This window comes from Penicillium riverlandense (genome assembly GCF_028828495.1).
Source record: "Penicillium riverlandense strain IBT 135883 chromosome Unknown utg000001l_segment0_segment0, whole genome shotgun sequence".
Lineage (NCBI taxonomy): Eukaryota > Fungi > Ascomycota > Eurotiomycetes > Eurotiales > Aspergillaceae > Penicillium > Penicillium riverlandense.
In genome coordinates, this window is record NW_026643194.1 from 2,704,010 (window position 1) to 2,726,900 (window position 22,891).

The following is a 22,891-nucleotide window of genomic DNA, read 5'->3' on the forward strand; positions in this document are numbered from 1 at the left end:
TGAATAATGTTGTCTATACCTCCACCCGACCGACCAGTGTCTGTACAGAATAAGAATAGCCTTGCGCCAAAAAGCATCTTCGTAGATCTGCCTCATCAAACCTCGGAGCTTCCCTGTGGTATCATCCGATGGCTAACGGTGCTATTATGGTTCTGCCTAGTATCAATGGCCTTGTCTGGCATGTCTCGCAAGTGAAACAGGAGGCTCAAAGCGGTCGTCGTGTGGTATTGCGCGGCCTGTTGGCGCGCCGTTGTTCCACTACATCCTACATACCCCCCCTCCTCCTTTCCTAGAATATTTTGGCTCTTGTTCTCTTCCCATGTCTCGCTCCTGAAGAATTGCTCTCTGGACTGGACTGGCCCGAACCCGACCCTGCCTGCCTGCCTCGTGCAAACAACGGGACTGGTTCTTTGCCACCTTCCTCCACCGTGGTGTCCATTGATCGACTGCGCGCCCGTGTCGATTGCATCATTTCACCTGAGACTCAACCTCAGGTGTTCGCTTCTTGCATCTCTACCTGTCCTCCATCCACCATGTCCGGTTCCACTCGATATGTGCGGTACCTGCTGTTCGCTGCCGTGGTAAGTTGCCTGGTGATGGATGCCTAGTTGCGAGCAACCCGCCTAACGAGCCGTGCAACACCATTTAGGGATTGGCCGTCTTCTTCTTCGTCTCGAGATCCTCCATCCCTATCCCCAATACTTCCGCGCTACCCAAGCTGAGCCGCCCCGCCCAACACGACACAGCTCCGGCGCCCTCGCAGCAACAACCTGCCAAGCCAGACTACGGGCCGATCAGCGCTGGCGCACCGTCGGCCGCCCGCGTGAATGCGACCTTTGTGACCCTGGCTCGCAACGGCGATCTGTGGGATCTCATCAGTTCCATTCGCTCGGTGGAAGACCGTTTCAACCGCAACTACCACTACGACTGGGTGTTCTTAAACGACGTGGACTTTGACGACGAGTTCAAGAAGCTCACCACCGCGCTGGTGTCCGGCACGACCCACTATGGCAAGATCCCGAAGGAACACTGGTCGTATCCAGATTTCATCGACCAGAAAAAGGCCCAGGAGGCACGCGAGGAGATGGGCCGCAAGAAGATCATCTACGGCGACTCGGAGAGCTATCGCCACATGTGCCGCTATGAATCGGGGTTCTTCTTCCGTCACGAGTTGATGCAGCAGTATGAACTCTACTGGCGTGTCGAGCCCAGCATCGAGCTCTTCTGTGATCTCCCCTTTGATCCCTTCCGCTTTATGAAGGAGAACGACAAGAAGTACAGCTTCGTCATCAGTCTGCAGGAGTACATGGAGACCATCCCCACACTGTGGGATAGTGTCAAGAAGTTTATGACGGAGCATCCGGAACACCTTGCGGAAGGAAACGCGCTGGAATTTGTGAGCGACGATGGCGGCGCCACCTTCAACAAGTGCCACTTCGTAAGTGATATTCGGTATGGTGTCAATGACCGAGGTGCTGACTTTGGCTTAGTGGTCCAACTTTGAAATCGGCAACCTGGAATGGTTGCGAGGCAAGGAGTACATGGACTTTTTCGAGTCGCTGGATCACGACGGCGGCTTTTTCTACGAGCGTTGGGGCGATGCACCCGTCCACTCCATTGCCGCCAGCCTGCTCCTCAAGAAGGAGCAAATCCATTTCTTCGACGAGATCGCCTACTACCACGTCCCCTTCACACATTGCCCAACTAGCGAGTCAATGAGACTGGATTTGAGATGCACATGTAAACCAAACGACAACTTTGACTGGAGAGGATATTCCTGTGGGTGATATCTGTCTTGTTGGTTATTCTTTCACGCAGCTCACATGCTATATAGGCACCTCCCGCTGGTTCGAGATCAACAACATGCCGAAACCACCCGGCGCGGAAGATCAGAATTGACTCCTTGCCGTAGGCCGTGTGGTGTTGGCCCTCCTGCTGATCGGCGCCGTTATCCTCGCCATCAGCCGCAACGCGCGAGCTCGCTCGCTGCTATGGGTTCAAACCTGCATGGCCTACGCGGCTGGTCTAGTCCACCGCTTCCGCAACCGTCGGGAAAACCGCTGGACGAGAGTCAATCCCCGTTCAGAACCAAAATAGAAAACAAGGGACGCAGGTCTCGGACCTTGATTATTACCCCTTTCGACTCCTTTACTGGTGCATCAAGAATCTGGAGCTCAAATGTGCTGCACCTTTTTTTTTTTTTTTTTTTTTTTTTTTTTTGAATTTGCCAGACACGCTTCTTCGATGTCTGTCATGTCTTATTATCTACCCTTGCTGCCTTTCTTAGGGGTTTTGATACACTTTTGTTTGTTTGGTTGCATGGGTTAACATACGTCCGGAGTCGGCAGGATCCTTTAGAGATTTATTTCAAAAATGTTACCTCTTTGGCGAAGAATGCAATACATTTGCCAAGTCTCGTCGAATTTATATCCAGAGGAGGCGTGTATAATGATACATTTGTCCACAAAAACAAAAGAATGCCCCAAGTACAAAAGAAAAGAGATGACTCGATGTAGCCATAATACATATAGCACGAGGACAGAAGTAATCCAAGTGTTCTGCTATCCCCTGCACCATCCAACACCATCCGCCCCGTCGTCGGCTGAGAGAATCCTAACGACCACCACCCTTACCTAACGCGGAAAAGCACGGGTCATCTTAAACAAATTCCCTTAGTTGGTCTTGGGCTTCTTGGTCCCGTACTTTGACCGACTCGTCATCCGACTACCAACACCACCCTAAACAAAGACATGTCAGCTGTGGCCGTATAGAAACGCTGGAAACCAAAAAAGAGAGAGAACATACCAGGTCCATGCCGCCGCGAACCAGGGTATACTTCACACCTGGGCAATCCTGGGCTCTCCCACCGCGGACCAGAACAACGCTGTGCTGCTGGATGTTGTGACCTTTCCACGAAATCCCAAATTAGCTAAAACCTTCACTCATACCCCCATAGTGGACACCCAATTCCTAATTCTATGTCTAGAGTAGGGACAAGATGGATATAACTCATACCTTCACCAGGAATATAAGCCGTAACGACCTTCCCTGAACTCAAACGCACACGTGCCGTCTTGCGCTCCCCGGAATTAGGCTTCTTCGGCTTCGTGATACCAGTCTTCAGACACACCCCCTTCAGCTCCGGGTGGCCCTTCAGCGCGGGAGAGCAGCCCCGGCGCGCTTGCTGGCCGGTCCGGCAGCCGCGGCGCACCTGGTTGTAGGTTGCGCGGGCGATGGGGGAGGAGGTAAATGTGCGGCGGGCTGAGAGGGTCAAGAGGAGCGCGGCTTGGGTGCGCAGCGTTGGTTGGAAGGTGAAGCGTGTTGGGATCTGGGTGGTGGTTGTTGGTCGACGGAAGGCGGAGGTGGTAGTTGTGCTGAGAGTGCGGAGGGGTGTGGGTGATGTTGTTGGTCGCTGGATCATCGTCCGCAGAGCCCGGAGGGCTAGGGGCGAGATTAATTGGGGCATTGTGGCGGTGGTGCTGCTGCTGCTGCCACTGGGGAAAGATTCGAGATTCAACGGGCGGAATAATTGGTATGTGTCACGTGAGTCAGTTACGTCTTTGGAGTGCGTCGGCTGCCGGAGAAGCTGGACGCGCTGCTTCGTCTGCCTGAGCCATCGTCAGCACCGGCTACTACTTGCTGCCTTCCACCCCCAATCACTTTATTCCGTCGTCCTTCCATCTTCTATAGGGGTTACTACGAGGTTCAATACCTGAATATCTCCCATCGGTTCATCGAATTAAGCCCTCAGAACAACACAGCTCCTCCCCTACCGCCATCATGGTAAGTGACCAAGCTCCCAACCAACTCCGACATCAATCCCAATCAACCCCGATCATTTGACTCTACATTCCAACCACACACTTCGACCTCCCCTGCCTTCTCACCCACTGCCCTCCCGATGACATAAATCACCAATTAACCAACCCCCCAGTCCCTTCTCATCGCCCCCGAACCCGCCCACCGCAACGCAACCAGCAACACGACAACCCGGCTCGCCGGCCCGGACGTCGCACCACGCCCCTCAAAGGGCGCCCCCTCAGCCCCAGGCCTGCCAGACACACTACGCAACAAGATCACCCTTCCTGCAACTGAGCACGCCTCCTCAACCTCGTCAGCCCACACTCCCGCTTCCTCGACGCACCCGCTCGAAGCCCGCCTGCTCGCCTGGCGCGCCACACAGGACGCCCTGAAGATGGAGGGTCTGCGACGGGCGTACGGCATTGCCGAGCCTGTGCGCCGCGGCATGGAGCTGAAGATCGTGCGTGACAGCACTTTCCGCCCTGCTGTGCTGGGCGGGTGTCGGGGTGGTAACGTCCATGAAGATATTCTGGTTCTGGGGGGACGGGATACGGATGTTGCTTGGGAGGATGTCTTCCCTGGTGATGAGATGCGTGAGCCGCCGGCTTTCCATGATGAGATGGAGAAGCGGCTGAGGATGGATTATTGATTGTGGTGGGATGTGTTTCTTAGACCATGACCTCTGTTGAACGTGTTCAATTAGTTTCCTTCCTTCCGTATTCTTCTTCTGTCTTGCTGCTATTCAATTCGTAAGAAAGGTAGATGGTGTAGATGAGAGGGACACCCCTCTGGCGACTTGACCCTGATGTTATAATTCCTATCAAGGTCATGATCAATCCTGGAACCCTCGAATTGGCGTTACAGAAGATATGGCTGAAAGCTTGCCTATTAAATAGTACGATCTCTCCAAGTATCACTCGCAAGCTCCATCATCTTCAGCAAAACCATCACCAAAGCCGCCAGCCATTATCAAATGCAGCGGAGACCACAGACTGCCACACCACCACGGGAGATATTTCATGTCACGAACAATGAATGGTGCCTTTCCTTTCCTCGCATAAATCACTGGATTCTCTTCTGTCTGACCGGTAATATCAAGTCCCATGCGTAAGCCAGGGAACAGAACTACAAAATATATCTACCACCTACCCCAAAATCAACTGGAAAAAGAACACTGTCAAAGGAGGGCAAGGTTTATAGATACTCTGATACAACACAGGCCATACAATTGATAAGTAGAATGATGCTGAAAAGGATTGAAGGGGCGACTGGGGGGTATATAATATAGGAGGGATGGATGGGAGGGGAAGAGCGGGAAAGGGAGATAGAAAAGGAAGGTCGGGGAAACAGTAAGAATGACGGGAGGAGGGATGCAACCCAAAAAAAAATAAGACAAAAGGTCGAAAGCATTCGGGGAGAGTGGTGGTGATGATCGTGTCCCATGTATAGACAAGTGTGGATGGAAGCTGATGCGCGCAGACGAGACAAGAGTAAACCGAACAGACAAGAGACAAAACGGTCATCATATCAATAGATGCAAAGGGAGGCCAAAAAAAAAGACAATAACAAGAAAAGCCAGACAGACAAACAGACAGACGAGAATAATCCAAACGCCGCTTCCGGAGCGCTCATGCTCAGCTGTAGCTAAGCTCGACTAATTTGATATCGGATCCTGCGTCCGGGCAGGATGGGACTCTAGCCGCAAAGCAACAAAGTGAAGAATCGGGAGAGAAGAGAAGATAAGAGGAGCGTAGGTGTTGGGGTACTGGAGGGGAGTCCGCGGAAATCGCTCATAGAATCACACAGCGGCATCCTGGGCTGCGTTCGCTGGCTTCGCGCTCTCGGCTGTACTGTGCCTTGGCTCCTTTGGCGTCCTCTTCTTCGACCATCTCCTGCGGCTTCACAGTCATATGGACGACATTGGGAGCGTCCCGGCTAAACTTCAAGTCTGCGCGATTTGTTAGCCCAACCCCATTGTATAAACCGTAACGGACATACCGGTCAAAGGTGACTTATCATCCAGCAGCTTTCCAAACGAGATCAATCGAATGAAACTCGGTGACGAGGGTCGGGTTTCCCAATCTAACAGCAGCCGTCAGCATATCCTTCATTATCCGCAACCTGCGAGATGTTCGATCTTACCAGATCGCCACTCCCGCCAGATCAATTCCTTCAATGTGTAGACGCTCATCGCGAACGGATCGTAGTTCTCGACATTGACTGAGCGCTTCCGCAAATACTTTCCATCGATTGTGAACGGGTGGCGCGAGCCCGTGGTCAACAGTAGGGTAATCGCCAGTGACGGGCCGGCATCCTCCTCGACCTCCTTCGGTTCCTCAACGTCATCCGAGGGATCGGAAGACAGGTCTACAGCAGGCTTGGGTTCTTGAACAGCCATTGAGGGTGCATCGGAGGGTTGGAGAGCGTCAGCGTTGGTGGGGGGAGTCGAGGTGGTCTGGGTCGTGGTCGTTGCTGTCACGGGGGCGACGCTTTCGCCACCGGTGGTTGCGGGGTGGTTCGCATCGCCTGGCCGGTCGTTGCCGTCGGCCTGGGCGGTTGAGGCGGGCGTGTCTGCGACAGGGCCCGATACGGCCGGGACAGATGCAGATGTGCCTTGCGTCGGTGGAGCTTGCGGCTGCAATGTTTGCGGAGAAGTGGTCGGCCCCAGCTCATGCTCGTTGCTGGGGTTGGCGGACACCCCGGACTCTGGGTGATCGCTGGAAGACATGGCGGGATGCCCGTGGATCACTAGTTGGCAATTTTTCCCGGGGAGGAAAATAGGGAGGGAGAAATGTCAACGGGGGATGTGCGGTAGGGGGTGAGTGAGCGAATAATGAATGATGTGGAGAGGAAGATGTGGTCGGTTCGGTCGGTCGGATCCAGACTCTGAGCAGCGGGAAGAATGAATGGGTGGACAGACTTGCGCCCAGTGGAGCACACGGTGGAGAGATTCTGTACAGAAATAGAAGTGTGATGATGGTGGCCAAGAACAGTCACCAAACGAAGGACTTGGAGAGAAGGAAGGAGGAAGAGGAGGGAAGAGGGAAAGAGAGTGAGCAAAAGAGAGTGAGCAAAAGGCGTCGGGGGAGAAGGAGACGGGCGGCAGACAAAGCAAAGACTGACGGAACCACATCAACAACCTAGATAATAACTACTAAGGCTAGGAAGTCTGAAACTTTATTATTATTTACTCATACTGCTTTTTTCTCCCCTTCTTAAATCTGGGGGAACACTAGTTGAAGCGGCCAAGACACCGGCTGCATATACCAAGCTTACTGCATAGGTACTGACACTCGTTTCAACGCTGTTCACTCACGCTAATCATTCGTCCCGAAGCCCTGCAGACACAACGGCCAGTGCCCCGAGTCCCACTGCTCCGGCCCAGTCCGGCATGCGCACAAACAACCACCGGCGCACTTGGAGGGCTTGGATGCAGGGGCATAGGAAAACAAGAAAGTAGGCAACGGGGTATTGTTAGGGGATAGAGAGAAACCCACACGCTCACACCCGAGAGGCGGCGTTTGCTCGCAGGTTGCCTGCTGCCGGTTGCCAGACGAAAAACGTCGGAGTTTGAGGGTCTAGAGCCAGCCGGCGTATTGATCCAGCATTTCGTTCTTTACCCCTTCAGACCCGTGTCGCACGCCCAACAGGCGCACATGGCCAATCTTCCCGCCAAAATCATCATCCACCGAGCTCTTCCAGTTCGTCAAGCTGTCATTGAGCCGGGAGATCACCGCGGGATCATCCCGGATCAGCAGCGCAATGGCATCGTAGCCTCCAGCACCGGGTACCACGCCGCCGACAACACCGTCAATCTCCGAGATGGCGTCGAGTAATTCCGTCTGCACACGCGGCTCAATGGGGACGCCCGTCAGGCGGGTCATCGTGCGGATGTGGTGTCGCGTGCGGTGGACATATGACCGGACCTCGGAGAAATCGCCGTCGGGATTGGCGTCGGGATGCTGGGCCAGATGCTTCAGCTCCTGCCGGAGACACTCGTTGTTCTTCTGGAGGCTGGCCCAAAGCACGTCGGCTTCGCTGCGATTGTTCTTCCGCCACTCCAGGACCTTCTTGACCATTGTGGGTGTTTGCGAGCCACATTCAACGTCGCACAGAACCATCTGCAACCCGCGCGGGAGCTGCATGCCAAAATCCACGCACTCGGTGTCCCAGGGATGTTGTGAGTCGGCATCCTCGACCACTGCAAATAGCCGCTCCTCGAACCCTGCAGAGCCCACATCGCCAACCGCCTCTAGAATCGCGGGCGAAAACCGTCGGTAGAGACACGATCCGTACACGGCAGCGGCCACATCGAACCCCGATCCTACCTTGCCCTGGGCCGCGCAGTGTGCCGCTTGTGCCAGGTTATGGAGCTTGTCGCGACCCGCGCCGAGATCGTCTGCGTGCATTGTGCGATGAATGACCAGGGCCGAGACGAAAGCGGTCACCAGCGCAGCCGACGAACCCAACCCAGTCTTATGAGCATCTTGTAGAGGAACGCCGAAGTTGGCAAATCGTCCCCCTCGCGCTCGGGATGCGGGGCCCTTGGAAGCAGCCGTCTCAGAGTAGTAGTCGTTGTCGGCGAGGATGGTGATTACAAGCGATCCAAAGTCCTTGGAGTTGGCGACGTAGCTGATGTAGGTTAAAGCGTAACTTAACGAGGTCTCGACGAAGGGATTCCGGGGTCTGCAATGTCATCTCCGATTAGTGCATGCGCACAAAAACAAAAATCTCCCGAGGTCGCATACCCGTCGCCTTTCTGGACCGCCTTAACTCCCCCACCATTCTCACAGCGCTGTATACCATATTCCCACTTTGCGTCCACAAATTGTGGAGAGCGCACGATGACAGTGTCCTCTGTCTCCTGAGCCTCGGCCTCTGGTGGGATGTGATTTGGCGAAGCGGGGTCTTGGCGGTGACCTTTCCTCAACTGCTGAACGATGACATGGATGCGTGCGTCAAGTGCAAAAACAGTGCCGGTGTAGCTGCGATCGAGGACGAGGTAGCCACCGGTGAGAAGGACCTTGCCAGGCGCGGACAATGCCGTCACCGATCGAAAGGGGGTCATTGAGATTGGGGAGTTGAGCTTATGCCCCGCCCTCACTCACGATAACCAGCCGGGAATGCGGAAGTTGGGTTGCGCTTTTTAAGAGTCAAGTCACTTTGAATGGCGAAGTTACCCCCTTGCAGAGGAACGGGAGTTGGAGGAGGAAAGGGAGGAACGTGAGGTTGGTGGGGTGGATGTGGAGTGCAGGTTGATTGATGTACACAACGACAAGATATATCTCTCTTGGGCTAGCCAACCAGAGACCAACTTGCACCTTGGCATCACCCTACCTGGGATTTGCCAGAGGTGAAATTGAATAGAATGGACAAACTATTTTCAAATGTACTTGCCTATCATAATTGTGATCTTTGGCTGTCAGATCAATCAGTAGTGCCTGGTCCGTAGTGGCTTTCCTACTTGCAAATAAAAACATAGCCGTTGGATCGGGTGGCTGCGTCATGTTGTACAACCCCATAAATACAGCCGGACAGAACACAAAGTGGAAAGAATTGAAAACTAAAATCAAGTGGTATGCTGCATTGATTGATTGAAATTGACAATGAACTCTTCCAGGACGCCATGAGAAAACACGAGAAGCAACCGCAAAGATCTTCGGAAACTGTTCACAAAAAAACCAAAAAGAAAAAAAGCAATGAAAAGCAGCCTTGAACTCCCAAAACCATCTAATGCCGTGATTACTGTACAGGGTATTAGGGTATTCGCATTGATCAGTTTGACAGGTCCTGGTGCGGCGGGGCGAGACCGAGACCGAGACCGAGAACGAAAACGGCGGCAAAGTTGGATCCAGACTTCTGAGCATCTTCCTGATCCTCAGCTTATTCCGGGGAATGGCCAGAACAATTCTATGATTCAGCCCGGAGTTAATCTGCCATTCATCGCCGGAACGATCGATCGCGCACCCACGTCTTTCAGGTGGGACCTGTCAGGAAAAATAATACTCCGATTCTATACTCGCCGGGGCTTCTGCGCAATGATGCTGTAGCTGGTGGTTGCCAGACGCATGCTATCCATCTTGACGAACGCCTGTCCGTCCAGACATAGCCGGTTGATCAGCGTCTTGAAGTGGCGGGGCAGGACGTGAAGTTTGACGAGCCCGAGGATGACCTGACGCAGGGTGCGGAAGTAGACATCGACGGTGTCAATCAGCGGGGCCTGCAGGCCGTCGATGCTGGCGTTTTCCGAGCGCACGATCTCAAATCCGGAGTCCGTTAGCGCCTTCTCCAGGCTTTCTTGGGTTGGGGTGCCGACGGCGCCGATCAGAGGCTTGACGCGACGCATGAGCTCGGCGTGCTCTGGGTTCTCTGGCTTGTAGGCCGGCAGACTGATCCAATCGAGCAGTGAGATGCGCGCACCAGGCTTGACTACCCGGAAGACCTCGCTGAAGAGTGCGGGAAGGTCCTTGCATAGACTTAAGGCTTGGATCTGGTAGAAGGCGTCGAAGCTCTCGTCGGCAAAGGGCAGCGGCAGACTGTTGAAATCCTGGGTGATAAAATTGTTCTGCAGGCCGCGCTCTTCGTTAAAGGTCTTGGCCTGGGCGACTTGGTTGGGGTCGATGTTGAGGCCGGTGACATGAGCTCCGGTATACTGCGCCATGTGGGCGGCTACCCGGCCACGGCCGCAGCCCAGATCGAGCACTTTATCTCCGGCGGTTAAGGCGACGTCATGCGCAATTGATCGCTCGTACAGAATTTGGTTCTCCAGAACGTTGGCCTTGCGGCTCATCCATGGCGGGATGTACTATACCGGTTAGTGGAAATGGTTTAAAGATTTGGAACCGATTCGCTCACCATTTTCTCGACATCACCGAGAGCACAGAGGTGGTTCAACACCCCATAGTAAGATTTCAGACAGTCTCCCACTTTCGCTTGATAGTCAGGGCCCAGCACCTTCAGCATTTGCTCTTCATTGGACCAGTCGAGGTTGTAGATGACGTATGATGCCATGAAGTCATCTACTTCTTTTGGTGTCAGGTTGGCCAGGTAGCGGAATGACGTCCAGAAAGACTTCCACCGCTTCGGCGACGCGGACTTGTCGAGGACCTTTGCGTGCTTTCCCAGGGCAAAGCCGGTCACCATCAACTTGTGCTTCTCTTGCGCGATCTCGTCCAACGAGCTATCGCTTTCGGAGCCACGCTCGCTCCGCCCAGGATGGCGCGGTGTCTCCAGCAGCGTTTGTGACACCATGATGAAGCTTTGTACAGGATATACCCTATATTTTATGACCAAACAAAGAGAAGAGTGTTTGTATGTATATAGGGGTAGCGGTGTAAGAGGAAGATGCCGGTGTACTTTTTTTTTTTTGGCTTGAGCTCACTCCGAACTAGTTACAGACCGGGGCCGGTGCCATTTATAAGCAATCACGAATATCTCCGTCGATTCAAAAAGAAAATCCATTCGCCAAGACCATACCTGCCGTGAATGTGGATTGTCACCAGACCTGGAAGCTTGTTCCCGTCCCGGATAGTCCGGCAGTGGCTTAAACCCGAACCAAGCATTCACCTTCCAGATAACCATATAATTTCTAATCAGCAGTCATATTTGCCTCCTGCGATTTCTTCAGATTTGCCGTTACCATCCGCGTGAAATTGGGCCTTTGGGCGGTCTAATAATGAGGTATGTATGTTCTGACAAACAGGCACGGATGACGCAGGACCCGGCCCTGTTGAGGAAATGAGTATCGTCATGGGAACGACGATCCAGACCCACTGGGGGCACGTTCGTCGACGATGAATACTCCGTTTAGTATCCATACTCCTCAAGCGTTGTCAATCGCACATCATCGTACATGTACGCCAAATATAAAAGGAGCCCGCGGGCTCTTGCGACGACGGATATCACTTGTTCGGATTCCTATTAGTCCTCGCGCGTTGCCCGTGCTGCAACATGGTATGCAGAGACAGGCCGCTTTTCCCTTGTTGGTCATCCCATTCCATGTGGGCGCAGATGAATTCATCGTTGGCCACTCGGAACGGGTGTGGCGGCCATACTACGTAGGAAGACCACATGGCGCACAGATCCGGATCCCTACTTCGTGTTTCCCGGGAACTTTACTACGAAAAAAAAAAATCCAAGTGGGCCACGGGTCGAATTTGGATCGAACTGTCATGCCTAACTAGGCGAAGGGCTGATCGAATAGTAACAAGACGGAAAAGACCCATTGAAGAGATCCACAATTTGATCGTCAGGTCTCCGGGCTACTGTACACGACCCTGACCACCGTTCCGTATATCCGTCTGATCTGATACTTGTTAGGGCAAAATGGGCCCGACGGATCACGTGGCGAGCCCAAATCGAGTAAGATGCTCCATTTGCGTCGCTTTGCCATTCCTACGGTCTGTAAGTGAAGAGGAACGAGAGGAAAATATTATGTACTGGGTTCTTGGCATTGCTTCTTTTCCGCCCGGAGAACAGCCGGAGGAATACGCTTACAAACCAGTAATGCAGCCCTTCTGCGACATTAGACCCTCTTGTACACTTCCGCGGGGCGAGACTCACGCCATGTACAGGGGCGCTTTCCCTTTTTTTTTAGTAGTGAGACACGCCTGGCTTGACGCTATGTAGTATGGATTCTCATGATGCAAGCCACCGCTGGGCATGCGGTGGGGTTAACCCATATACTATTATACCTACTTACATCCACTACTCCTATAGAGTTGGCTCTACAAATCGACCCAATTTCAACCAGGAATCAAGTCCGGTACTATTCTATGCGTTCAAAAGAGTACTGTACAGTAGTGGTGAGTACAGCGAGTAACCAGTGGGTCAGATCGCCCACGCGAGATATGGATTCTCGGTGATGATGAAATAATGAGGGCTGTCCGCAACCAGGTACCAGATCGCGGGTCCTGAGTGACTCATAGCATCCCGCACCCCCTCTCGACGTGAGGCTTTTTGCGGAGGGGAATTATTAATGCTATTCCCGTCTAGTGTCAGCCCTGCAGATCAAACCGGAGCCGGAACGGGGCCGGAAGTCGTTTCTGGGTTTAGTCACGGAAGTATTAGGCCAAATTCAGGCAACGGTGGGAGGTATAAGTATGTAAAATCGGCAGCAGCCCCCACACGGGATCGTTCGCGTGACCGTGGGGACTGATCGGACTAGAGTACTCCTGCATTAGGGGGTTTCGAGGATGGAAATCCCGCGCTGGGCGCGCCGAGACTCGCACAAGCCAAGGACGGAGGGCTGGCTTCCTTCCGACATGGAGAGCTGGCAGATCAGATACTATTCGCGGTCAGCCAGGTACTCTTTAGTTGGGTGAGCTGGACGAATGAGATGGATACTTTCAGGACGCCCTGGCCCCCATGGTCAGCGTAACGGTCAAACTCGGCTCCCAAGCGACGTGGATTTGATCGACGATGGGGTTCATCGTCGGTGTGATGTCCGAGGAAGGATTTGGTTTTGACGGCAAGCTGCAGGGCAGGGTCTAGGGGATCCGAGGAAGAATAGTCTCTGTCGGTTACCATAAGAGTCTCCGTCAACGAAAGCATGATATTAACTCGAGGGATATTCTACTTCCAAATGTGGAGCACCCATACTGGACACGAAAGTCAAGAAATATCCAACTATCTAAATACCCAATTTTGATATACTCGCTGCCCCCGGACCAAACTAACCAGAATCACATCTCGTCCAACTCAGGCTCTTTCTCATTCAACGTCGGATCCTTTTCGTTCTTCGCACGCTGCGCTGCAGGAGACTGCGCCTGTCCCTGCTTCGCCTGAGTCTAATGAAGGTGCATACTTATCAGCATAACGTCTATTAGTAGAGCATGACAGAAAACCCACCGAAGCTTCATGCAGCGCCGCCTCCTTACTCCCCTTCACATTCGTCTTGGGGCCCTGGAGATCGGGCCGCAAGGGCGACGATTCAAAATCATCGGGGAAAGAGGCGTGCACAAAGTCTGGGACCCCAGAGCTCGATCAGTTATACTTGGCGACGAATACCTAGAATTGGCATCTCACCTTCACTTCCACCCGAGGAAGGAGTATGGGGAATTTTGTCCGCGTAGCTTGCGCGAGCGAGCTTGGTGATATGCAGCCCGGAGGGCTTGATGGTTCGTCTGATCACTGCAGAGTACATTGCGGGTTGTTCAGATAAGCTTGCATTGCACCTTTTGAGGTCGTTGGGATGATTGCTTTTACGTGTTCGTGCTGAAGGAGCCGCGGGGTCATCATGATGTCAGCCACATGAGTTCTCGAATTGTATAGTTCTGCAGGGATTTGGCCTCCAATCAAGTCTGCTGGGTATAGTCGGGGAGACCCAAAAGGGTCGATGCAACCATGGACGGCGAGATATCAGCACTTTGCTATTGTCGCGGTGGCAATAGGAATGAAGTCTATGACATCCAATACCTTACGGCAGGTGGCTAGACGCGGTCTGCAGGCTCGGCCTCTGTTCCAGTCATATGATTCGAAGCTTGAATTGATGTGTTAACTAGATCTCAGTCGAATTACTCATCATGCGGTTCTGGTGGTCGAACACCACGTGACCCTTCATGAGGCCTTGGCAGCAATGGCTTGGCCATCACGAAGATGGGTGATTCCTCCATTCTTGTTATTCTGGTTGCTGCTGCGAGGATGACAGCGTGTTCATAACGGTTGTCTGACATCATGAGGCTGCTTAGTGCTGACTAGAACTTCGTCCGTAACCCTCCGTGGGCTGTGTAAATACCTCACTTCTCTCGGACTCTCCACGGATGAAGCAAAACACCGTTAACCCCGACTATGTACATAGTGTAACTCGGGCAGTCGGGCTCCCGAGAGACCGCCGGGGAAGGAACGACGCAGCTCCGAAGAAAATGAACCGGAGCCAGCGTGACTCATGCCTGGCACTGGGCGCCCCGTGATTGGTGGATGCTTCCCGAGTCGCGGGTAGCCACCTGACCTGCGGACGGAATGCAGGGAGGTACTGAGTACCTGCATGAAGCGTGGGATCGCACACAACACGCCAGGTACCAGTGACCTGCCGAGTAGTGATGGACGATCAGATAATCGGAGAGGATGTACTGGTACGGGTAATCCCCTAGAAGTCTGTAGGGCAGGACAAGTATTGATACCTGCGCGCCCTTTCTCCGGATCGGCCCTGTACACTTTCCCTGTCAGGGGCCCGCACAACTAGTTTTCTCCATCTTGGCCTTTTAACTTTTTACCTGTTGGCTGCCTGGTATCCTTCCTTCTTCTTCTCTCCGTCATCCTTCAATCCTTGGACCTGGTGCTCAGACACAGGTCTTTTTACTCACGACTACAACAACTCTTCCCCTTCCCTTTCGCCCTCAGCGCGTTCATTGGCGACTCACGTGTCGTCCAATGAACCTGCACTTTAGATACAATTCTGAGTGCGACGTATGGACTGCTCTTCCCTCGCACCGAGACTGGAAAACTAACCGGCACATTTAGCATTGCCTCTTCACTCTGAAGAGGTCCCCCGCTAGATAAATGGTGTTTAAGCCGTTCACCCATCTCGCGCGTCAGAGTTTCGCCAAAGCCTTCACCCATGGCTATGCCCAGTCGGTAGTCGCGGCGTCGCAGTCCTCCTACGCGTCGTCCACCACTTTCAACAACCTCGCCTGCACCCCGGCCAAGTTCTCCCGCACCACCCAGCTGCAAAATGCTTTCTCGAACGCGTCCAGCTCCTCCGGCGCCGGCGCCAAGGCCAGCCAGGGTGGCTCCGGGTCTGGTGATTTCGGTCTAGCCGCGTACTACGCTGCCTGGCAGCACGCACAGCAGACCGGCGATGACAGTGATTGGACCCAGTTTCAGTTCAAGCGCCGCATCGGGTGGAAGCCCGAGTCTGTGGAAGAGGGTGACCATGCCGTGCAAGAGTCTCGGTCCGAGTCCGCGCCGCCCCATCTGACCAAGGCGGCTGTGAATGAGGATGTCAGTGCACAGGTGGAGGAAGCCGTGGCTCGAGAAATTCAGATCCAGGAGGAGCAGGCACAGGCCGAGGAGGCTTTGGAGGCGTCAGAGGCCACTGCGGAATCCGCAGTCGAAGAGACCATTGCCTCGGACCCCGTGTCTGACGCGACCAAGACCGCCTCGGATCGAATTGTACATCTGGCCACCCAGAAGAATTATGCAGAGATCCCGGCTGCCTTCGAGTCCTTGCTCAAGGACGGGCTGACCCCGACAGTGGAGGCGTACAATGCCCTCCTCGTCGCGGCTATCCGACTTCACCCCGACGCCGTGCTGGCCATTCCCAAGGCCCTCGATGTCTACTCCGATATGCTTCGTCGAAGGGTAATTCCCGACGAAGATACCTACCAGACCCTGGTCCAGCTGTTGGTGACTCGAGCTCACGATACAATCAAGGCCAAGGAAGTGCTGGAGCAGGAGCGGATCCGTTTCGGTGGCATGGAGGAGCCTGGCAAGTTCATGCTTCAGTCGAGTGAATTGGAGCGCGACATTTTGGCGGAGGATCACTCTTTGTCTATCGCTGTGAAACTGTTTGACACCGCCACGACCCGTCATGCCGAGCTCGTGTTCCCGCGGGAGATGTACCGACATCTCATCATCGCCTGTGCTGAAGAAGGCAAGGTGGAGGACATGATCCGCATTTTTGCCCACATGGAGACGCAGGAGGTGATTCCCCATGCTACCATCTTCCCGTCTATGATCGATGCGTTTGCGGCCAGCGGCGATCTCAAGAGCGCTGTGGAATGCTACAACGAGTACCGAAGTCTTGCTGTCTCTGACGACGATGGAGTGTTCAGTATCGTTCAGCGCCTGGACGGTCAGGTTTATGCTGCTTTGATCCGCGCCTATCTCTCTTGCGGCAAGAACGAGGGCGCGTTCCACTTCCTCGATCGCGTGCGCTCCTCGTTTGACGACATTACGGAGAGCCGCGAGGCTCGTTGGGACGCCGTCGAGTCGGTTATCATCCAAGATGCTCTTGTGCAGCACTCGCTAGACGCTGGAGAGCACGGCAAGGCCCTCGAGCAGGCCAAGATGGAGTTGCACGATGAGGCTCGGGATCAGGCCATCTCTCGGATTTGCATGGCCGCCGCCGATGCAGGCGATCTGGCCACCGCTTCCGAGGCGTACGATCGTCTACCTACCGCGCCTGATGCTCGGCAGAATCCTGCGATCTCTCTAATGGCTCTTCATATCCGCCAAGGCAATGTGTCCGCGGCCCGTTCCTTGTGGATCATGTTGAACACCGTGGGTCGGCCGACTCCGACTATGGTTCAGCCGACCGCCATGTACTCGATTGCATTGATCAAGAGTGGCCAGGTCGAAGAAGCCCTACAGGAAGCCCGCAACTCGTTCGCCCGTATCCGGAACGCTTTTGCTGAGGATGCTGCCGTTGCATCTCCCATCTACGAGCAGATCACCGAGACCCTTCATCTCTTTGGCCGAGTGCTTATCCAGACTGCCGCCGTGCTCTCGCCTCAAGCGGTTATGACCCTTCTCTGGTCCATGGTTGAGAACGGTGGCTTTGTGTCCCCTCTTGCCGAGCACGCTGTCGCCAGTCTGGGGCCCATGGGCATCTCCCAGCTCAGCCCCGCTGACCTCACCCTTGCCCTTCAGGTCCAGGCCGGCATGCTGGCTAACAATAGCACCCTGCTGTTCGACATTGCTCACCCGGTCCGCTTCGCGCACATGCTTGATGTGGCTCTGTCGACTGCCATTCCCATTGACACATACACGACTGGTCTGATTGACCAGGCCATCGGCAAGCTTTTCACCAGCCGGCCGGATGTTGTCAAGAAGTGGCAGGAGTATTTGGAAGGGTCGACCCAAGCATCCTTGCAGTCCGACCGCCAGAGCCCCATCTCCATGGCAGAGACGTCGATCACGACCCCGACGTCATCCGGCCCGGATTCGGTCGACCCTTATGCATATGCCACCGACTTTCGGGGATCTGCCATCATCGCAGAGGAGCTTGAGAAGACGACCGGCCGCGCCGAGACCCATCTCAATGAGGCGATGATCCGAGTCAAGAACATGCGCCGTATCGGCCGTCACCCTCGCTACATCACCTACGCCAAGCTGATTACTGCTGCCGCTAAGGTTGGCCGCATGGACTCGGTGCACGAGATCCTGGGTATGGCCCGGGCCGATGTCCCCCTTAACCCGGCGTACCACCTCGTCAAGTACGGTTGGGTCTCAATTCTCGACGCCATGGTCGCTGCTTGCCTTACTCTCGGTGACCGACAGCTGGCCGGTCAATATCATCAGGAGCTTCTGGGTCTTGGATCTGCCCCTTCAGCCAACACCTTCGGGCTGTACATCACCACCCTCAAGGAGTCGACCAAGACATTCGACGAAGCCACCGAGGCCCTCAAGATTTTCCACCGCGCAGTTGCGGAGGGCGTGGAGCCCACATCGTTCCTGTACAATGCCCTGATTGGCAAGCTCGGCAAGGCTCGCCGCATTGACGACTGTCTCGCATATTTTGCTGAGATGCGCACCAACAACGTGCGCCCGACCAGCGTCACCTACGGAACAATCGTCAATGCTCTGTGCCGTGTGAGCGACGAGCGGTTCGCCGAGGAGATGTTTGAGGAGATGGAGTCGATGCCCAACTACAAGCCGCGGCCCGCGCCGTACAACTCCATGATCCAGTATTTCCTCACCACGAAGCGCGACCGCAGCAAGGTTTTGTCATACTATGAGCGCATGCAGGCTCGCAAGATCCAGCCGACGATGCACACTTACAAGCTGCTCATCGACGCTCATGCTTCGCTTGAGCCGGTCGACATGGACGCGGCTGAGAAGATCCTGCAGTCGATGCGGGCTGCTGGGCAACGACCTGATGCCGTTCACTACGCTTCTCTCATCCACGCCAAGGGCTGCGTGCAACATGATCTAGACGGTGCCCGAAAGGTGTTTGACTCGGTTGTGGCCGATCCCACCGTGCGTCCGCAGCCGTGTCTGTACCAGGCCCTCTTCGAGGCAATGGTCGCCAACAACCGGGTGGCAGACACCGAGGAGATTGTCCAGGGCATGCTCAAGCGTAAGGTTGAGATGACCGCATATATCGCCAACACTCTCATCCACGGATGGGCCACCGAGGGCAGCGTCTCCAAGGCCAAGGCCATCTATAATAGCATCGGTCTTGCGAAACGTGAGCCCAGCACCTACGAAGCGATGACCCGAGCATTTCTGGGCGCGGACGACCGCGCGAGCGCCACCACCATCGTCCAGGAGATGATGTCGCGCGGATACCCGTCCGCCGTGGCCGGCAAGATCATGGATCTGGTCGGCGGCACCGTTCCCTCCAATTAAGCATCCTTCCACCTTTTCTCTCCTGTCGATACTTTTCGACCAGACTACTGTTCGATTCAGTCACTGTGATGTGTGACAAACACACGCACACATTATCACCCCTACATCTCACTGCCGGGGCTGGACCCCTTGGTCTGGTTTGGTTTCCGGCGCATGTAGGGCGGTCATGGTATGGGTATACCAGGTGGGAATATCTCTGTCTGATTTGGGTTTGATTTACTGGGGATTTTTGGCATCCAGCGAGGTTTTTACTGGCGTCTGTTCCGGAGTTCAAAAGGGATGGTGTTCCCAGCATCTGTATACCATATTTTTTTTTCTGTTGTTTATAGACCCTCTCCCACTCTTCACCGGCAAATAATGCCGCGGAAATGAATAAAAAAAAAATTAACTGTACAAAAACGTGCCATTGTCTTAGCTCTTATAGATCTGATGATTGATGCGTGGAGTGACAAGTCATCCTCCGCAGCTTCCCGCTTCTTTCTCTTCCCCACGACATTTTATTGTACTCCGACGACATACTTCTATTGAGGACTCCCCCGACCTCGTTGGACTGGTAATTGGTGTCCACATTTAATGCTCTCCTCCCGCGGGCCCTCCACGATTACCCGCAACACTCTTCTCCGTCGCATCCGGACCATTTCCCGCCAACCCCGCCTACGACACTGGTATTCCATCGACGCAAACCGGCCCTCAACAAAAGCTAAGATGGCGCACGACGACGCAACAGCTATGGACGTCAACGCTCGACGGCCCAAGAAGCTGATCTGTATGTACCTACCTTCTACAAGCTCTCTCTCTCTATCTCTTTCCATCAATCTCCTCAAACTAACTTACATTTCCCCTCCACCAGTTGCACCAGGCGACATCGACCCCTCGGCCCCAGAATCGCAAGCCAACCAGACGCAGCACGCGATTCCATCCTACCTCACTCCCGCCGCCGCCGTCGCGGAGTCCCTACGCTCCGAGACCTCAACGCCCAACTCGACCACCGAGCAACGGGTACTCTCGCACCCCGCACGAGCACACCAATTCGTAACCAACCCGCCCTTAACCGTGTCTCAAATGCACGGCACGAATCCCTTGCACCAATTCCACTCCTGGTTCCGCGATCCGCGGCTGCATTCCACCTCTGCGCCGGAAACATGCACGCTCGCAACGGCCGCTATGCCCTCTGGCCGGGTCAGTGCGCGGGTGGTCTATCTCAAGGAATTGGACGAGCGCGGGTGGGTAGTTTATAGCAATTGGGGGAGTCGTGAGGGGAAGGGCGGGCAGGTGTTTGGGAAACTTGCCGACGGCGGGCGGGATGTGTTGGGTTCTATGCCGGAGCCCGGGCAGGAGAATGGTTCATCCAAGGCACCAGCTGCGGAGATGGGCAACAAATGGGCCGCGCTGACATTCAGCTGGGGGACTACGGAGCGCCAAGTCCGCGTGGAGGGACTCCTCGAACCGCTCAGCCGCTCTGAGAGCGAGATGTACTGGCGCACGCGCGAACGAGGCAGCCAGATCGGCGCATGGGCAAGCTGGCAGAGCCGCGTGCTGTGGTCTGCAGAACCGGTCAAGTTGGCAGAGCGTCAGCGGCGCAAGAGCGTCGCGCGCTTGCAGGCTTCCGCGGAGGCGGGGACGCCGTGCGATGATATCCCGGCTGATATTGACGAGACGGATATTGAGGATGGGCGGGCGTTGCTGGAGCAGAGGGTTAAGGAGATGGAGGAGCGGTTTGCTGGTGTGCTGGATGTGCCGCTGCCGCCGTTTTGGGGTGGGGTGCGTCTTGTCCCGGAGTCAGTGGAGTTCTGGCAGGGTCGCCGTAGTCGACTGCATGATCGGTTTCGGTATGTGAGGCTCGAGGGGGAGGGCGAGGGTGCGCGTTGGCGGTTGCAGAGGTTGTCGCCTTGAATCGGGGGAATGGTTGTATGTACTACTGGTGAAAGTGGTCATCGGCCCTCGATTGTAGGTTAAAAGCCTAGAATAATAAGTTAAGAGTATAATGGCGAATACGATACATTATCTGGTCGTTGGATTGAGAAGCTAAACATGGTAGAATACTAGGTAACCCTAACTTAACTTAGAATCCCAGATCCTGACAAGTATACATCACATATTATCTCTCTCCGGTGCAGATCTGGGTATCCATATATTCCTGATGGATCCAGAACGTTAAGCATCCTGCCCAATTTTGAGAATTGGGGGCTGTTGGTTCTCCGAAATCGGGAGACAAGAAGGATCTTACAGGGCCGTATCTAGCATATAAATAGGGAGCCAACATCGTAAAGAGGAGATTGATAAGATGTAATAAAGGTTTCCACGCTCTTCTTCTTCCTCACTCATATACAACCACACCCCATCCATTCCATTCATCATGAATTTCTTCAGCCTAGCTATCCTGGGTGTACTCGCCGCTCTGGCCAGCGCTGAAGGCCTGGAGAAGAGATGTGGAGGTGGTACGTGGATCCTCCTAGAATATAGGTAGGATAGCAAGAGCTGATGATTTGATGTAGTGGGCGTAGCATGCAGTGAAGGATGCTGCGAGGGCCTTAATTGTGCCGCTATGCAGGGGGTCAGCCTGTCACTTATGTCTGTCAGGCCTAGTTAAGGTACTGGTATCGCGATGAGGTTGTAACTGGGGGAAGTGGATGTCTTCTATCTTTGGCTATAATTTTGGTCATGTTGATTAGTTTGAGATGTTATTGATCTTCGATTGGGATTTTCGAATTGAAGAAATAAATGAACTCAAGTTTTTCCTACAATTATGTATATCTCCCCACTCGATTCTGCTATAAACATTCATGTCCATCCCAAAAAATAGAAGATCCGTCCTTATCTTATCTATCAATCTTGGCATCAACCCTCTCCGACCTCTCTCTCTTTCGAGCTACAACTCATCTCTTCGCGCCTTCCAACCACTTTCCCCGGTCCTCATACCCCGCCAAGCCTGCGATTCCTCCCCTCCAGACATCCAATATCCACAAAATGTCTCCCCCACCCGCCCATCCCACCACCGCCACTCCTCGCTCCCCATGGATCCTCCTCGCAATCGCCAGCGGTGCATTCGCCGCGCTGAACGGGCTCTTCGCCAAACTGTACGCAATCCAGTCTACGATCAAATAACGCAATCACAGTAACTAACTATAATTCCACTGCCAGAACAACAGATACCCACACCACAGCCTTCGCGCAAGCAGTCGCGCATCTCTTCGGCTCGGACGGGTCCCCGTTTCTGGAGCTCGTTGTGAGGGGGGTATGTACTCCTTTTCCTCTTCTTTTTCTGCTTTATTCTTTACTTCACCTTCTCTGCCATTCTCCTCTCCTACCATCAAGTCCAAGTCCTACATCATATCTTCGCTTTGGAGACTCGAGCTAATTGGGACTTGGGGGAAATAGATCTGCCTCGGCCTTAACGTCCTCTGCAACATCATCATGTGGGCTCTCTTCACCCGCGCCCTAACCGCTGGGCCTTCTACGACGAAAGTGTCTATCACGAATACCTCGTCGAATTTCCTTACTACTGCCATGCTGGGCATGTTGGTGTTTCGGGAGGCTGTGGGCGGGTTGTGGTGGCTGGGCGCTGCGATGATGGGTGCTGGGTGTATTCTTGTTGGGATGCGGGAGGAAAGCAGTTGATATCTTCTTTGGGTCATTCGGAGTTAATTTGGTTACGGCTTATACCTATATACATTTGATACATGTCAATCACTAGCTTCCTTTCTGGGTTTGAGCAACGATAATTTACAGGATCTAGGTACCTCGACAACACCGTCATAGATGGATGGGAACGCCATTTAACCAGACCCTCTATCGAGCA

At 54.2% G+C, this 22,891-nt stretch overlaps 9 protein-coding genes across 9 annotated transcripts; 4 read left to right on the plus strand and 5 right to left on the minus strand.

Moving 5' to 3' along the window:
• Positions 1-533: 533 nt before the first annotated feature.
• Positions 534-1,787, plus strand: N7474_001103 (glycosyltransferase family 15 protein; the record flags this gene model as incomplete). The annotated part of the gene is made up of 3 exons (XM_057192518.1): positions 534-581; positions 650-1,438; positions 1,491-1,787. 3 exons carry the CDS (start codon positions 534-536, stop codon positions 1,785-1,787), a joined length of 1,134 nt encoding a protein of 377 aa, XP_057057471.1.
• Positions 1,788-2,672: 885 nt separating this feature from the next.
• On the minus strand, positions 2,673-3,466 carry N7474_001104 (mitochondrial 37S ribosomal protein uS12m; the record flags this gene model as incomplete). Its single annotated transcript, XM_057192519.1, has 3 exons — positions 2,673-2,738; positions 2,806-2,906; positions 3,016-3,466. The coding sequence occupies 3 exons, from the start codon at positions 3,464-3,466 to the stop codon at positions 2,673-2,675; spliced, it is 618 nt and encodes a 205-aa protein (XP_057057472.1).
• Positions 3,467-3,780: 314 nt separating this feature from the next.
• Positions 3,781-4,450, plus strand: N7474_001105 (proteasome maturation protein; the record flags this gene model as incomplete). The annotated part of the gene is made up of 2 exons (XM_057192520.1): positions 3,781-3,783; positions 3,935-4,450. 2 exons carry the CDS (start codon positions 3,781-3,783, stop codon positions 4,448-4,450), a joined length of 519 nt encoding a protein of 172 aa, XP_057057473.1.
• A 1,141-nt stretch (positions 4,451-5,591) lies between these two features.
• On the minus strand, positions 5,592-6,529 carry N7474_001106 (uncharacterized protein; the record flags this gene model as incomplete). The annotated part of the gene is made up of 3 exons (XM_057192521.1): positions 5,592-5,749; positions 5,800-5,883; positions 5,944-6,529. The coding sequence occupies 3 exons, from the start codon at positions 6,527-6,529 to the stop codon at positions 5,592-5,594; spliced, it is 828 nt and encodes a 275-aa protein (XP_057057474.1).
• An 850-nt stretch (positions 6,530-7,379) lies between these two features.
• erg8 (phosphomevalonate kinase) lies at positions 7,380-8,869 on the minus strand (the record flags this gene model as incomplete). Its single annotated transcript, XM_057192522.1, has 2 exons — positions 7,380-8,487; positions 8,550-8,869. 2 exons carry the CDS (start codon positions 8,867-8,869, stop codon positions 7,380-7,382), a joined length of 1,428 nt encoding a protein of 475 aa, XP_057057475.1.
• A 945-nt stretch (positions 8,870-9,814) lies between these two features.
• N7474_001108 (class I SAM-dependent methyltransferase) lies at positions 9,815-11,052 on the minus strand (the record flags this gene model as incomplete). The annotated part of the gene is made up of 2 exons (XM_057192523.1): positions 9,815-10,606; positions 10,657-11,052. 2 exons carry the CDS (start codon positions 11,050-11,052, stop codon positions 9,815-9,817), a joined length of 1,188 nt encoding a protein of 395 aa, XP_057057476.1.
• A 1,927-nt stretch (positions 11,053-12,979) lies between these two features.
• N7474_001109 (uncharacterized protein) lies at positions 12,980-13,945 on the minus strand (the record flags this gene model as incomplete). Its single annotated transcript, XM_057192524.1, has 5 exons — positions 12,980-13,087; positions 13,147-13,315; positions 13,489-13,589; positions 13,651-13,766; positions 13,828-13,945. The coding sequence occupies 5 exons, from the start codon at positions 13,943-13,945 to the stop codon at positions 12,980-12,982; spliced, it is 612 nt and encodes a 203-aa protein (XP_057057477.1).
• Positions 13,946-15,300: 1,355 nt separating this feature from the next.
• Positions 15,301-19,092, plus strand: N7474_001110 (pentatricopeptide repeat protein; the record flags this gene model as incomplete). The annotated part of the gene is made up of 1 exon (XM_057192525.1): positions 15,301-19,092. The coding sequence occupies one exon, from the start codon at positions 15,301-15,303 to the stop codon at positions 19,090-19,092; it is 3,792 nt and encodes a 1,263-aa protein (XP_057057478.1).
• A 573-nt stretch (positions 19,093-19,665) lies between these two features.
• Positions 19,666-22,710, plus strand: N7474_001111 (pyridoxamine-phosphate oxidase PDX3; the record flags this gene model as incomplete). Its single annotated transcript, XM_057192526.1, has 4 exons — positions 19,666-20,925; positions 22,021-22,169; positions 22,234-22,327; positions 22,471-22,710. 4 exons carry the CDS (start codon positions 19,666-19,668, stop codon positions 22,708-22,710), a joined length of 1,743 nt encoding a protein of 580 aa, XP_057057479.1.
• Between the last annotated feature and the right edge of the window lie 181 nt (positions 22,711-22,891).